Raw genomic sequence first — 15,069 nt, 5'->3', positions numbered from 1 at the left:
AGCGCGAAGACAATTCTTTATAAAATTGCTTCGCTTCTGGTCCCCACGGTCCCATCGTCTCATCGTTAGATAGGAATTTCGGATATTATAATGTGTGAAAAAATATACGTGCAAATTTAAATCACCTTTCTTAAAATGTTCATTTTAAATTATAGCTAGCCTGCACTTCATAATGCTTTTTAATTTATGAAAACAATTTTTTTTACGGAACTGAAAAATAATATTATAAATCAATGGTTGGGTTGCAATAAACTAGGGTCTCCGAAATATTGTATTGTACAAAAAATATACGTGCAAATTTAAATCACCTTTCTTAAAATGTTCATTTTAAATTATAGCTAGCCTGCACTTTATAATGCTCTTTCATTTATGAAAACAATTTTTGTTTACGGAACTGAAAAATAATATTATAAATCAATGGTTGGGTTGCAATAAACCAGTTCATATCGGAAGCCTTACAATAATCTCCTTACTTACCAGTTAGGTAGTATGGAATATGGATACTGAAATATACGGTATGATATTTACCATCACTACTGAAATTTATTTTTCATCCGACAACATTTTTCCGTTCAATGTCAAATTTGTCACTCAATTTGTCAATTTTAGTTGCCAAATTGCCGAACTATTTACAAAATAATATTATGAATGTAATGAATTCGTAATTTTATAATAAAATGTTTATGTGTACCTAGTATCCCTAATTAGTTTTTGTTTTACTGTTTTAGGCAGGTTATTACGCTAAAAGAATATACGCGGGAAATAAAATTAATAGGTATTTGTTATGGCACGTTTCTATCACATTGAGTTTATGATTTTATGTGTTTGAAATGTTTTAATGAAATAATTGTTATAATTTTTTCAACAGCCATAATTATAAATCATGTGGACTACAAAGACATTTCTGACAAAAACTAAACGGGGTAATATTTTGAAGGTGAGGTTATGTTTTAGTAACTATTCGAATGTTTATTGAACAAAGTATTATGCTGATTTTAGAAAATATGACACACTGTAATTAGATTGATATAGTTTTACTCCAGCATACAATATAACCACAACTTATAAATCACACCAAGACTACATATTACGTGATCATATGCTATGCATGTTTTTAGCATTATTCATGTACATACATTTGCTTTAAACATTCCTCTGATTTACAGATTGTCAGGGAGCACTACTTACGGGATGACTTGCTATGTGGATCTGCAGCTTGCAACGTTTGCCCACATAAAGATGACGAGTATGTTTTGGACTCCAATCTGGACTCCATATGTGCCTTATATGACAGAGGCCATTACTTAGTCTTAGACACTAATGTCATTCTGCACCAAATGGATGTATTAGAAGAGGATGCATTGAGCAATGTGATTGTTCTGCAAACTGTATTGGATGAAGTGAAACACCAAAACACAGCTATATTTCAGAGGCTGCTAGAAGTGATTGGCAATAAAAAACGAAAGTTCTATTCATTTGTAAATGAACATCATCAGTTAGTATACATTTTTTACAATTTTCTAGTGCTGACAAGTGATATGCTTTGATTTTGAGTAGTATACATTTATTGTAATGACATAGGTAGCAAAAGGACATGCTGTCCGCCTGGTATTTTATAGTCCATACACAATTATATGTTACTTAAGTTACTATCTGAGGCCTTCAAACACATAATCAAGGTTTATTCCAAGTTTTATTACATAATTTAATTTTTAACCATTTGCAGGGATACCTATGTAGAAAGAAAGCCAGGAGAAAAAGTGAATGATAGGAATGATAGAGCAATACGCAAAGCAACAAGTTGGTACGCAAGCCACTTGTCCATTAACTCTGCAGTTGGCGATTTCCCACAAGTCATACTGCTTACTGACGATGAAAGCAACAGGAAGATCGCTCAAGAAGAAGGCATCATTTGTTGTTCAGGTAATTTATTTACTAAGTTTGTTATTGAATTTTTTTTTATCTACATTATTGTTTATAGAATCTGAAGTCAATGTCAGTTCAATGTTGAAAATTATATGAATGTTTATAAGATTAGAGTACCAAATGAACTTGCATTGCTTGCATATGATTTTAAACATCTAAATAATTTAGTAATATGTTCTGATTGAGATTATTTTTGTGCTAGACTCTTACACAAGTAAAGGATCCCAGCATTTTTACTTCCTTATGAAAAACCTACCTGCTTGAAAAACATTATTTATCTGATCTTGACGTTTAATTTTTAAAAATAGTTATTACAAAGTTCATGACATATGAATAATTTATTGTGAAGGTTAATAATAAAGATATATTAGTTCGACTAATGAGTTATACGGATAAAATGGGATATTATCTACTTTATTTTTCAGTTAAGGATTACATAGAAAATGTCACTGGCTTTCCCGGTCTTGTGGACAAGTTGTCGAAGAATGTAATGCCCGAGAGTTGTTCAAAGGATGCTTTGTATCCAGCACACTTAACACCCGCTCAAATACAAACTGGAATCAAAAATGAAAAATTACATCAAGGCACCTTCCATGCATCTAGAGACAACTTTCTGGAAGGCACGGCGATTGTCAATGGATTTGAGAAGCCTGTAAGTTATCAGAAAGAAAGCAATTTTATTCTTGTATATAATATATATAAAAAAGGTTGTTTTTTCCTTAGGTCTGTAGGTCAAAATTAGTTGCTAATCAAAAGTAATCTTCTAAAATCAGTTCTTATATTGCCTTATTTGTTTGTTGTTATTTCTTTGGTTTTGTTATGTTTCACATAGCCAGTATTTACATATGTAGTATGCTATATCATTTGTTCCCAGATTTTACTGCAAGGTTATGAGGGTATCAATAGAGCAGTTGATGGGGACAGTGTTGCTATAGAGATCTTCCCTGAAGAAGAATGGAGGAAACCAAGTGACATAGTATTGGAAGACAAAGCTGAGGACCCTGGAGACAAGCTGGAGGATGAAGCTATTCTGCTCAATACTGTGAAAAAGGCCACTAGTGCGAAAGTTCGCAGCGATGAAATCACACCCACAGGAAAAGTTGTGGGGATAATCAGGAGAAAATGGCGACAATATTGTGGCATCTTAAAACCAAGCAAGGTACCAGGTAATATACAAAGTACATATTATATTATTTGTTATATTTTTTAAAAAAAATTGAATTTGTTATATTTTGAAATCTTAAAGACACTACACAAGGTAAAATATGTTTGCGTGTACAAAGGCAGAGGAAAAAGCCAAATATGTTGAAAGGAGTGATGGGGCTAAGCTTGATAAAATACATACTGGATAATGAGAGTAAAAAAATAAATCATACAATTTTTTCTTAGTGTAATAGAACAAGTTCACTTAAAAATAGGGCTTGTATTATTGGCTCATCTGCTGTTTATAAGAATCAAATTCAAGGATGTAACAATAAATACTAAATGACAAACTAAGGAAAAAGGGAACATTCTTCTAATAGTAGAATAGACGTCTTAAGGAACATACTATACATATATCTTCATCAACATCCCATTACTGTTCCACTGCTGGGCACAGGTCTCCTCTCATAATGAGAAAGATTAGGCCATAGTACACTGCGCTGGCTAAGTGCGTATTGGTACACTTCACATCTTTGAGATTTTTTTTATAAATCACTCAGGTATGCAGGTTTCCTCACGATGGTTTTCTTTCACCGTTTAGTAAGTGATAATTAATTTCTAATACGCACATACTTTGAAAAATCAGAGGTGCGTGCCTGGGATTCGAACCTCGGACCCCTCGATCGAGAGAGCGAGTCTCTTAACCACTAGGCCATCACTGCTTTTTTACGTATATGGATGTATAACCCTGTATTCCTAGGTGCGGTGCGCCACCTGTTCATCCCGGCGGAGAAGCGCGTGCCGCGCGTGCGCATCGAGACGCGGCAGAGCGAGCTGCTGGCGGCGCAGCGCATCCTCGTGGCGCTCGACTCCTGGCCGCGCAACAGCCGCTACCCGCTCGGACACTTCGTGCGCGCGCTCGGCAAGATAGGTAATGTTGTAGTGTCCCGGGACTAGAATGGGGCTACGGTATCCCTTGCCTGTCGTAACAGGCGACTCAAAGGGGGCTTCCGGGGTTGCGCGCGGCAAGAGTGGGGGAGCTCGAACCGCTCGGCCAGCGACCCCGGGAAGGACGGCGGTATGTGTGGTCGTATACCGTCGTGCACACCAGACGGAGTGGCGAGTGTCAAAATGCTCACCTGGGCTGAGCCCGACGGGGCAACGCGCTAAGAGGACTCCGCTTGCTTTCCTTTGGAGATTCCAGAGTCCGGCACGCAGCGCCGTGGACGGCCACCGTGGGATTTTAGTGCGGTAAGAATCCCACATAACCCCGTGTCGCTCCCACGGCATAGGGTACCTTATGAAGGTTTCCCATTCGCGAACAAAAAAAAGAGGTAAATGTAGTATGGGTCCTAGTGGCGGAACGATAAGGGCACGGGCAATATCCCTCCGGCCCCCAGCCATGTTAAGCCCCCAGTTCAAGATGGCGATGAGCTCAGGATGACTGTAATATTAATTTATTAATTTATTCGCTGATTTATTTTAGATTGCTATGACTATAGCGATGGCCTCATCCGATGCGTTTGTTTCTGACCTGAAAGGGCAAAGGTATTCTCCTGATAAATTATCCGCTATCTGCTTACAGGACTTCTCCAAGTCACTGCGGGAAAATGTAATAAATAGCAGATAGAATGAGATAATTGCAACATATGTAATATGTTTACGCCTGCTAATAATCAAGAGCAGCATCTTCCCTACCACTATACTAATTAGCGCCTACAAAAAATCTGTTAGTTTTAATTAAATTTACTTGTGTAATAATAAATACACTTGTACTGGTTGTCTTGAAGCATCCATGTTAAGAGTTAAATTCATCCTCAAAAATCAAGTATTTCAAATTTTTTGACCTCTGGAGCCTTAACATAATATGTATGCATTGTATCAAGATGAAGCTATACAGTTTGTTAGTATATTCAAATTAAATAATTTAAATTTGCAGGATCGAAAGATGCGGAGAACGAAGTGATTCTATTGGAGCACGACGTGCCGCACGCGCGGTTCAGCGAGGCCGTGCTGGCTTGCCTGCCGCCCGACGACTGGACCATACCGGAGGAGGTAATATCATTGTTTAAACCGTAGATTAGTAAAGATTACTCGCTCCTAACAAGAAAATGTGACCTTTTGACAATTTATTTATTTATTTATTTATTCACAACTTACATCTAACATTACAGGAAAAAAATCCTAATGCGTTAGTGTAGCTTAAAAATAACAATAATTGACGTCCAAATTACATAAAATATACAATATACATAATATATACAAGTAAACTAATTAATAATTTTCAACTACATGGAAGGCTACCCTCGTGAACTCTCCAAGTGTGCAACAGAACAAGTCGATATGGTCTGCTATAGTGTTAAGTGTGCGCAATGCTCGTGTTAAGGGTGCGTCGCGCATCAGGTTGGTGCGTGCGTGTGGCAACGCCAGAAGACGCGGACGTCGCCGGCGCTCCACACTTCTATCCGGCACACACAACTTCAGTTCTTTCAATATAACTGGGTTGTCAAGTTCACCCCGCAGTACTTGGAATATGTACTTTGTGAGCGAGATTTCTCTCCTCACTTCCAGTTTATTGAATCCTACCATGCCGAGAACGAACAACGTAGGATACAATAAAGGATAGCCGGGATAAACACCGTGTAACTTTAAGAAGAGAAACCGGGCAAATTTATTTTGGATACGTTCCAACATTGTCTTGTACTTAGCCTCACTCGGAGACCATATAACCGAGTTACACTCCAAATGACTCTTCACCAGAGCTTCATATAAGGCACGCAAGGCACTAATATTCGTAAAACTATTTGCCTGCCTTAATATGAAGCCCAGATTTCGGTATGATTTTTTGCATACTTCGGCTATATGATCTCGAAAGTTAAGGTCTGCCGTAAAATGTACACCAAGATCTTTGATCTTCTTTACGCGCTGGAGCTGCTCGCCGCCCATGTGGTATGAATATTGGAGTGGGGTACGAGCTCGGCTGAACGATAGCACGAAACATTTGTCTACATTAAAATACAACTTGTTTACGTGGCTCCACTCAACTACTCGATTAATGTCGCGCTGTAGCCCAGCTTGGTCCGTCAGGTTATTCACTTCACGAACCAGTTTCAAGTCGTCAGCAAATAGAAGACATGTAGACTCATGGACCACCTCCGGCAGGTCGTTTATCATTATGATAAACTGGAGGGGCCCTAAGTTACTGCCCTGGCTGACGCCTGATCTCGTCGGATACTGATTCGACCGGCATCCTCCACAGTCGACGTATTGACGTCTGTCTCGTAGGTAACTGGCGAAGAAATTTAGCGTTTGCTGAGTACAGCCCACGCCAGCCAGTTTTGCAAGCAAGACGTCATTGTCTACCGTGTCGAACGCCTTTCTGAAGTCGAAGTAAGCGACATCTACTTGTTTTCCGACATCCACCGCTGGCACCACTCGCGACATTAAATTGAGTAGGTTTCCCGTTGTTCCGCGTCCCGGGCGGAAGCCATGTTGCGCGTCAGACAATTGTGCCTTCATCTGAGCATATAATGCGTGATGGATAGCAGACTCAAATATCTTGGCTGGTGTACATAAAAGGGCCACGGGCCTATAATCACTAGGCTTCGGACCTCATTGTCACTGTCAATTATTTTCGTGTGGAAATCATTAAAAATATGTAGTTTTTAGATCATTTACGAATGGAACAATATTTCTTCGTTTTCATGTCTTAACTGCGCATGTCGGCATTATTCCGCGTAAATTACACCATGACAGCCATTAAACCTATACGGCTGACAATTCGGTCAGCCGTTTAGGTTATTTAATGGCTTCCTTCAATTACAAGGCGGTGATATATCTATACTTAACAATGGTTTAAACGTATATTGCTCTTTTATTGATCATTTTAAAGTCTTTTTTCTTACAACTAAAAAATATTTAAATGAAATGATAAATTAGTAAATTTATTAGTATAGTAATTTTCCTCTTAAAAATGTTTAAAGTCAGATCTTTGTATTTGTCTGGTAACTTGTTATATATTTTTATAGCTATAAGATAAGCATTTTTCCTATATAATTCTAGTCGTGATTTTGGCATGAAAAATCTAAATTTATTTTTGTCTGCATTCCTTCTTACATATTGAGATTGTATTTTAAAATAATGTGGGTGCTTCCTGACAAACAGACAGACCTCCCTAATATACATGCATGCTAGGGGCAGTATTCGATACTTTTTAAATAAAGGTCTACAAGAATCCATATGCCAAGCACCACAAATGGCTCTTACGCATATTTTCTGAATGTTTTTGTTACGATTTGTTGTGCAGGAGATAAAGAAGCGAGTGGACCTGCGTGACGTATGTGTGTGCTCAGTGGACCCGCCCGGCTGCACCGATATCGATGATGCGCTGCACGCCCGTGCGCTTCCCTCCGCCCCTGGGCGGTACGAGGTATGTACGACAATCACAAATTAAAATATTTATTCAACTCCAGTTATACCACGCAGTGATAGTATACAAAGCAGTGATAGCCTAGTGGTTAAGAAACTCGGTCCGAGGTTCAAATCCCAAGCACACGCACCTATGATTTTTCAAAGTTGTGTGCGTATTGAAAATTAATTATCACTTGCAAAACGATGAAGGATAACATCGTGAGGAAACCTGCATACCTGAGAGATTTATAAAAAAAAATCTCAAAGGTATGTGAAGTCTACCAATAACCACTTGGCCAGCGCGGTGGACTAATCCTTCTCATTATGAGAGGAGGAGACCCTTGCCCAGCAGTGGGACAGTAATGGGTTGATGATGATGATGATGACCCTGCTATTTCTGTTTTATAACAACAGAATCAAAGGCTGTACTTTAGTTAAAAGGGGCCGTTAAAGTATTACGTGAGCACTATGGGGGGTGGGGGGTCTTTGCTTTGCTTTTGGATGACATGGGGGTAGGGAACTCTAGATGATGATTACGTTACGTTTTTTACTTGTTTACACGAATGGCAACCCTCACATTGTCTTTGCTTGAAAACGAAACGTATTTTCGGGGATTCCCGCAAATAATGCATACGTTTAGGAATTTTTAAATTATAAATTATATGTATATGTAAGCATGGTGCGGGAGAGGTAACAGCTTTGCTTACTTTTGCTGACAGGGGGATGGTGGGGGGTAAATAATTGTAATAAATGTGTTTACGTAATACTTGAACGGTCCCAAAGTGTGTGGTGGAAACATAGGTTAGTAAAGATTACTCAATCCTAACAAGAAAATGTAATCACTTTTGACAATTGAAATTGTCACTGTCATCTATTTTCGTGTTTGAAAAATATTAATTTTTTTTTTTTTTTATATAATTTACGAATGCAATTTCTCCGCACTTTATCATCGATTGCACGTTTTTGCAACATTGCGGCATTGTTCCGCGTAAATTACACCATGACACCCATTAAATGGTTGACACATTTTTCAGCCGCTTAAGCCATTTAATGGCTTCCTACAGTTACAAGGCGGGGAGATATCTATACTTATCTATGGGTGGAAAAGAGATACTTGAGCCTACAAGTAACCCATTTGAGATTACAACTGACCATACAACTAACATTGTAGGTGGGTGTGCACATCGCGGACGTGACGCACTTCGTGCGGCCCGGCACCGCGCTGGACGTCGAGGCGGCCTCGCGCGCCACTACCGTGTACCTCGTGGACCGCCGCATCGACATGGTGCCCGGTACGACTCCCCAGTATTACACTAGTAGAGTCCGCGCCAAGCTGCTAGTCCGTTCCGAATGTAGAAAGGAGTCGCGTCGCAATAGATATTAGCGGGACGAAGACAGCGCGGGACTCCCTCGGTATCCTGCCGCTGCTTGCTCTCGCCCGCGGGAACATAGGTGCGTTAGTGTACCCTTACGTTACGGAGTATATGCTAACTAAACCTGCGCGCTACAACGTCACAGCGGACTAGAAGTTTGGCGCGAACTATACTTACTCACTAGTATTACACTTCGTGTAGCCGGGCACGGCGCTAGATGTGGTGCCCGGTAGCATACTTAACTACATTTTAATGCCCGGCCACACAGAACGCGTACTTTACGCGCGACATGGCGTTAGAACGCTAGAAGAAGAAGAATCCTGACGCCGCGCTTTAGTGCTGTGTTATGTTTTACCGAATTAATAGTAAGCGTTTATACAAAGCGCGTGCACGTATGGCATACACATAATTCACAGCATATATGGCATACATTCTAAGTGTATCACACATTTCAGTTATTGTGTTATGAATGGATTGTTCATTCTATAATCTCGGTTTTATTGTTATAAAGTTTCATTACATAAAAGAGGCGTTATTCTAATCGAGTTTGTCGCTCAAGACATAACCAAACCTGTGTTTTTACACGCTTTTTATTAGCTTCACCTGTATGTTTGTATGTTTGTAACCGACTTCTTTGGGCGCGATTTTGACCCACTTTAAACGGCCAGATTTCGTTCAAACTTTGTAGATTTATTGAGGACCGATGACAATACACTAATTTGACAAAATTATTCCATTTTTCAATTTGCAAAATATGATTTTTGTTAATTTATATAATTCAGTAGAAAGAGATCAACATACATCCTTATCTTACCCTGCATGTATGAAAGAATGAAATAGAATACCGAAAGCTTTTTAGTTGATTTTATCATAAAAGCGTGTTTTTCTAGTTTTTTTGAACTATATTTATTTGTGTTATGTTTGCAGACTTGTTAAGTTCCAATCTATGTTCCTTGCGCGGCGGAGAGGAAAGACTGGCGTTTTCGTGCGTGTGGGAACTGGATGAGAATGCAAATGTTTTGTCTACTAAATTCCATAAAAGTGTTATAAAAGTAAGTAGTCAATTAGTAAGTAATTATATATTTTACGTAATGTGGCTTTGCAATACACGGTAACCGCTACGGGACTAATAAGCAATTGACAGTTCACGCCGCCAGTGATTGCAACTGGCCGTTGTCAACTATTGCCCGATGTAGTCGATAGGCACACAATTTCGCTTGTGTATTAGCGTATAGAACCACCCTGACGTGCCAAATTATCAAGAAATCACCACTAGATATGACCAAATTACACAACAACATGCACATACACGCATATGAATTGGCGCGTATACACCGCCATACACACGCATACACGTACTCCCACACACACACACACACACACACACACACACACACACGACTAATGAAAAATGCGACATAACAAAAGCAATAACATTCCAGTCTCGTGCCGCAATGACGTACGAGCAGGCGCAAATCGCAATCGACGAGAAGAGTCGGCAGGATGACATTGCGCGCTCCCTGCGCATACTGAACACGCTCGCTAAGAAGCTCAAGAAAGGCCGCCTCGACAATGGCGCGCTGCTCCTCGCCTCGCCTGAAATACGCTTCCAGGTAAAGTCCGCGCCAAACTTGTAGTCCGCTCTGAAGTTGTTGTGCGCAGGCGCAAATCGCAATCGACGAGAAAGGCTGGCAGGACGACATCGCGTGCTCGCTGCGCATACTGAATATGCTCGCTCGAGGCCGCCTCGACAACGGCGCACTGCTCATCGCTTCGTCCGAGATACGCTTCCAGGTAAAGTCTACGCCAAACTACTACTCCGCTCCGAAGTTGCGCGCAGGTGTAGTCAGAGAACCAATGCGATCGAACACAACTAAAAGCGTATACTCCGTAGAAACTGACTTCGTCTCGCTATATTCAGAGTGGACTAGAAGTTTGGCTAAGACTTTACACTTTAATACAGTCTATATTACAATTAAAAATAGCGACACGTTGCTAAGACAATGTGGACCAATTATTTTAGTTTCTAAATATTTATTAAATAATGTTTAAATGTATAAAACATTTTAATGGCAATAATTATTATAAAAATGCTAAATTAAATATTTTACTCTAAATGAATCATTTATTGCACTGATTTTCTTGTGCAGAAATTACTCCTCAAATAGCGAATGCCTCCTAATTGGGTGCAAATTAAATGTTGTGATCACAGACCTGTATTTGTTTTGTACCCAATGTGATTGTTTATTATAATAGTTTCAGAGGAAATTGAGTTTTTTTAATAATATTTTTTTGAGTTCAGTAATGAGTAGATGTGATACTACATATTTAATTCTAGGTGGATTCAGAAACGCACGACCCGATCGAGGTGCAAGCCAAGAAGATGCTGGACACCAACTCGATGGTGGAGGAGTTCATGTTGTTAGCGAACGTGAGCGTGGCGCGCCACCTGGCGGCCGAGTTCCCGCAGAGTGCGCTGCTGCGGCGACACCCCGCGCCGCCGCCCGCCAACTTCGCTACCTTCCTCAAGGCGGCCGCGCAACAGGTTAGCTCTGTTTATGTTATTGGGACTAAATATTTAAAGTATTCGTCTCCGGCGGCACCACCGCCACACCTATTTCTACTTAATAACAGCAGTGGTAGGCGCTGCTGTGTTCCGGTTTGAAGGGTGTGGTAAGGGATACAGACTTTTCCGAGGCGTTCCAGCTTAGTCCTCAGGTGGATTGCATGCTCGTCTGCTACTCCTATATTATCAAAAAAAAAAAAAAAAAACAGTAAGTGTTATTTTACAAATAACCTTCAGATATACATAAAATTCGCGTTTCAATTTTTTTTTTGATACTGTAAACTAGGAAGTTACACTCGGTTTTACATTGAATTTTCATTCCAAGGTTCTAAAATAATATATTAAGATTGAAATTATTTACTAAACAGTAACCGGATAACCATCCGTGTATTTAATCTTGGCAGAAATCTTATTAATTTCCCAATTCAAAAATACTATTATTGGTAATCTTGTGTTTCTTAAATCTTAAATGCATTCAAAGTAATTTTAATTGATCCTACTATATACCATTAGAAGGAAGTGAATACTTAAAATAAATTATGTGTTACATTGGCACGCGCAAATTCGATCCACGCTAAAAAATAGCTTTTAATTGTTTTTCCAAATGAGTCAAAAGGAATATACTGCAAAATTTAGTATGCCAGCACACAAAACGTGCTAATATATAACTATTTTTAGGGTTTCGAAATCGACGTGTCAACGAACAAATCGTTCTCAAAGTCGCTAGACGAGGCGGTGATACCGTCGCGGCCGTTCTTCAACACGCTGCTGCGGATCATGGCGACGCGCTGCATGCAACAGGCCGTGTACTTCTGCAGCGGCACCTGTACGCACGAGGAGTACTACCACTACGGGCTCGCGTGTCCGATCTACACGCACTTTACGTCGCCTATACGCAGGTGGGTGTTGGTGGAAAAGAAGTTGTACAAGTTGGTAGTTGGTAGTTGTTGAAGGTGGTATAACCCTCTGTGGTTTGAATCCGGCGGCACCACCGCCACACCTATTTCTGCCTAATAACAGCAGTGTTAGGGCGACAGTAACCACTTACCATCAGGTGGACTGCATGCTCGTCTGCTACTCCTATATTATCATAAATAATAAGTTGTATAAGTTGTCTTTTGTTTTATTAGTGTATGGAGTGACGTCACCTGTCGTTGGGTCAATTTTCGTCCTATTATTTGTTATTAAAACGCTGCCTGCTGCTAAAGTTTCAGTTCAGATTATAGTTTTAATAATTCTGTTACAAATCGGTATCGGTAAGTGTAGTCCCCACTATTATGTTGCGTCATTCTTGTACCAGATACGCGGACGTGATAGTGCACCGGCTGCTGGCGGCGTGTCTCGGCGAAGACCGCACGCACGCGGCGCTGCTGGACGCGCGCGCCGCCGCCGCGCTCTGCGACAACCTCAACTACCGCCACCGCCAGGCGCAGTACGCGGGCCGCGCCTCCGTCGCGCTCAACACGCACGTACGCCGCGCGCGCGCACACACACACACACACACACACACACACACACACACACACACACACACACACCCATGCACACACACACACACCCATGCACACACACACACCCATGCACACTCACCCACACCCATGCACACACACCCACACATACACACACTCCCACCCACACACACACACACTCCCACCCACACACACACACACTCCCACCCACACACACACACACTCCCACCCACACACACACACACACACACCCACACACACACACACACACACACACACACACACACACACACACACACACACACACACATGCACACACACACACACCCATGCACACACACACACCCATGCACACTCACCCACACCCATGCACACACACCCACACATACACACACTCCCACCCACACACACACACACTCCCACCCACACACACACACACACACACTCCCACCCACACACACACACACACTCCCACCCACACACACACACACACTCCCACCCACACACACACACACACACACCCACACACACACACACACACACACACACACCCACACACACACACACACACACACACACACACACACATGCACACACACACACACCCATGCACACACACACACCCATGCACACTCACCCACACCCATGCACACACACCCACACATACACACACTCCCACCCACACACACACACACACACACACACACACACATACATGCACACACACACACACCCATGCACACACACACACACCCATGCACACTCACCCACACCCATGCACACACACCCACACATACACACACTCCCACCCACACACACACACACACACTCCCACCCACACACACACACACTCCCACCCACACACACACACACACACACACACCCACACACACACACACACACACACACACACACACACGTACGCACGCACACACACGCACACACACACACACACACACACACACACACACATTCACAAACACGTACCCACGCATTTATATGCACGCATTGGCACACACAACGAATGAGCGAATAACGGGAACATTTACATGCCCTATTACTCACACATGCATAAGCATATTCATATATGCATTACCACATTCAGACATTAATTCCAACATTAAAATGTTATTTGAATAAATAAATAAATATGTGTAAATGCGTCTGCAAAAGACATGTTATGTATGTTTGTATATTTTTTTCAGATATTGTTCAGAAAACGAGTGGAAATCGAGTCTGCAGTGGTGTTGGCCGTGAAACGGAATGCTCTGCAAGTGCTCATACCCAAATATGGCTTCGAAGGACCATTATATTTACCATCAGATAAATTTATTTACAATGAAGAGGTTAGTATAGTATAAAAAAAAATATTTTCAATTTCGAATGAGTAGTTTGTATTGAGTATAAATTTTCAATTACTCATTCTAACTTTAATAACACGAAAAGGTCGAATACCAATTCGACCTGTTTTATCATCATTGACATTATAGTAAAAACTGTATTGTTTCAGGAACATTTCCAAATATGCGGTGACGTCGCGCTGAAGACTTTCGACGAACTTACAATTCGTCTTTCTCTCGACAGCACCAATTTACAACATCAGAAATTAGTTTTCCAACTTGTCAAACCTCACATACCGGGCTTTAGTGTTGTACCTGAAGAGTCTGCAGATGTCATGGAGGTCACGGAAATATCTGACTCTAATGCACAAACTGTCGAGGAACCGAAAAGGAAGAATAAGTCAGAAGGAAAAAATAAAAAGAAAAAATCGAAAAAATAGATTAAGCGTTATATTTTTATACGTCTTGAAGTACGAATAAATTACTCTAAAGTATACATTGTTTTTAATGCCAATACATTTATAACTATAAATAAATACAGTTATGTTATTTTCCGATATGTACCACCACATACCGAATTAATTAGATAACGATGCTTCATGAGTCATGCTTATGGCATCTTCCTTATCTAAGGGAAGCAATTAATTTCAATAAATAGATAAGAGAGATCATAAGAATATTTAATTTGAAGTTTGATGGAAATAAAAACACATTATTACGAATATGTTGTAACAACAGGCAACTATATATGAATTATGTAATTGTTTATTACAAGGTAGATACTATTGTACCTTGTACGTATATAATTTTAATTTTATATTTCCCGTAGAATCAATTCCGAA

At 40.6% G+C, this 15,069-nt stretch overlaps 1 protein-coding gene across 1 annotated transcript; it reads left to right on the top strand.

Annotated features, from left to right (window-relative positions):
- Positions 1–567: 567 nt before the first annotated feature.
- Positions 568–14,721, top strand: Dis3 (exosome complex exonuclease RRP44-like protein Dis3). Its single transcript, XM_073084025.1, has 18 exons — positions 568–650; positions 729–775; positions 869–937; positions 1,167–1,495; positions 1,727–1,923; positions 2,352–2,578; positions 2,801–3,092; positions 3,830–4,000; positions 5,009–5,124; positions 7,376–7,498; positions 8,651–8,771; positions 9,780–9,904; positions 10,295–10,465; positions 11,191–11,397; positions 12,097–12,317; positions 12,719–12,887; positions 14,093–14,233; positions 14,398–14,721. Exons 3-18 carry the CDS (start codon positions 884–886, stop codon positions 14,665–14,667), a joined length of 2,934 nt encoding a protein of 977 aa, XP_072940126.1. The 5' UTR covers positions 568–650; positions 729–775; positions 869–883; the 3' UTR covers positions 14,668–14,721.
- The last annotated feature ends 348 nt before the right edge of the window (positions 14,722–15,069 follow it).

The sequence above is a fragment of the Epargyreus clarus genome, unplaced genomic scaffold, assembly GCF_041222505.1.
Source record: "Epargyreus clarus isolate Ecla_fem2 unplaced genomic scaffold, WU_Ecla_fem_2.2 ptg000019l, whole genome shotgun sequence".
In the NCBI taxonomy this organism is placed as follows: Eukaryota; Metazoa; Arthropoda; class Insecta; order Lepidoptera; family Hesperiidae; genus Epargyreus; species Epargyreus clarus.
This window is presented reverse-complemented; position numbering and strand designations above follow the sequence as displayed.

Excerpts from the sequence above, each read along its gene's own strand:
- Dis3 (XM_073084025.1), top strand. The coding sequence starts at position 884 with ATGTGGACTACAAAGACATTTCTGACAAAAACTAAACGGGGTAATATT. Across the intron at positions 7,499-8,650 it reads CCGCCCCTGGGCGGTACGAG|GTGGGTGTGCACATCGCGGA; the intron begins GTATGTACGACA and ends CTAACATTGTAG. Across the intron at positions 12,888-14,092 it reads CCGTCGCGCTCAACACGCAC|ATATTGTTCAGAAAACGAGT; the intron begins GTACGCCGCGCG and ends TATTTTTTTCAG.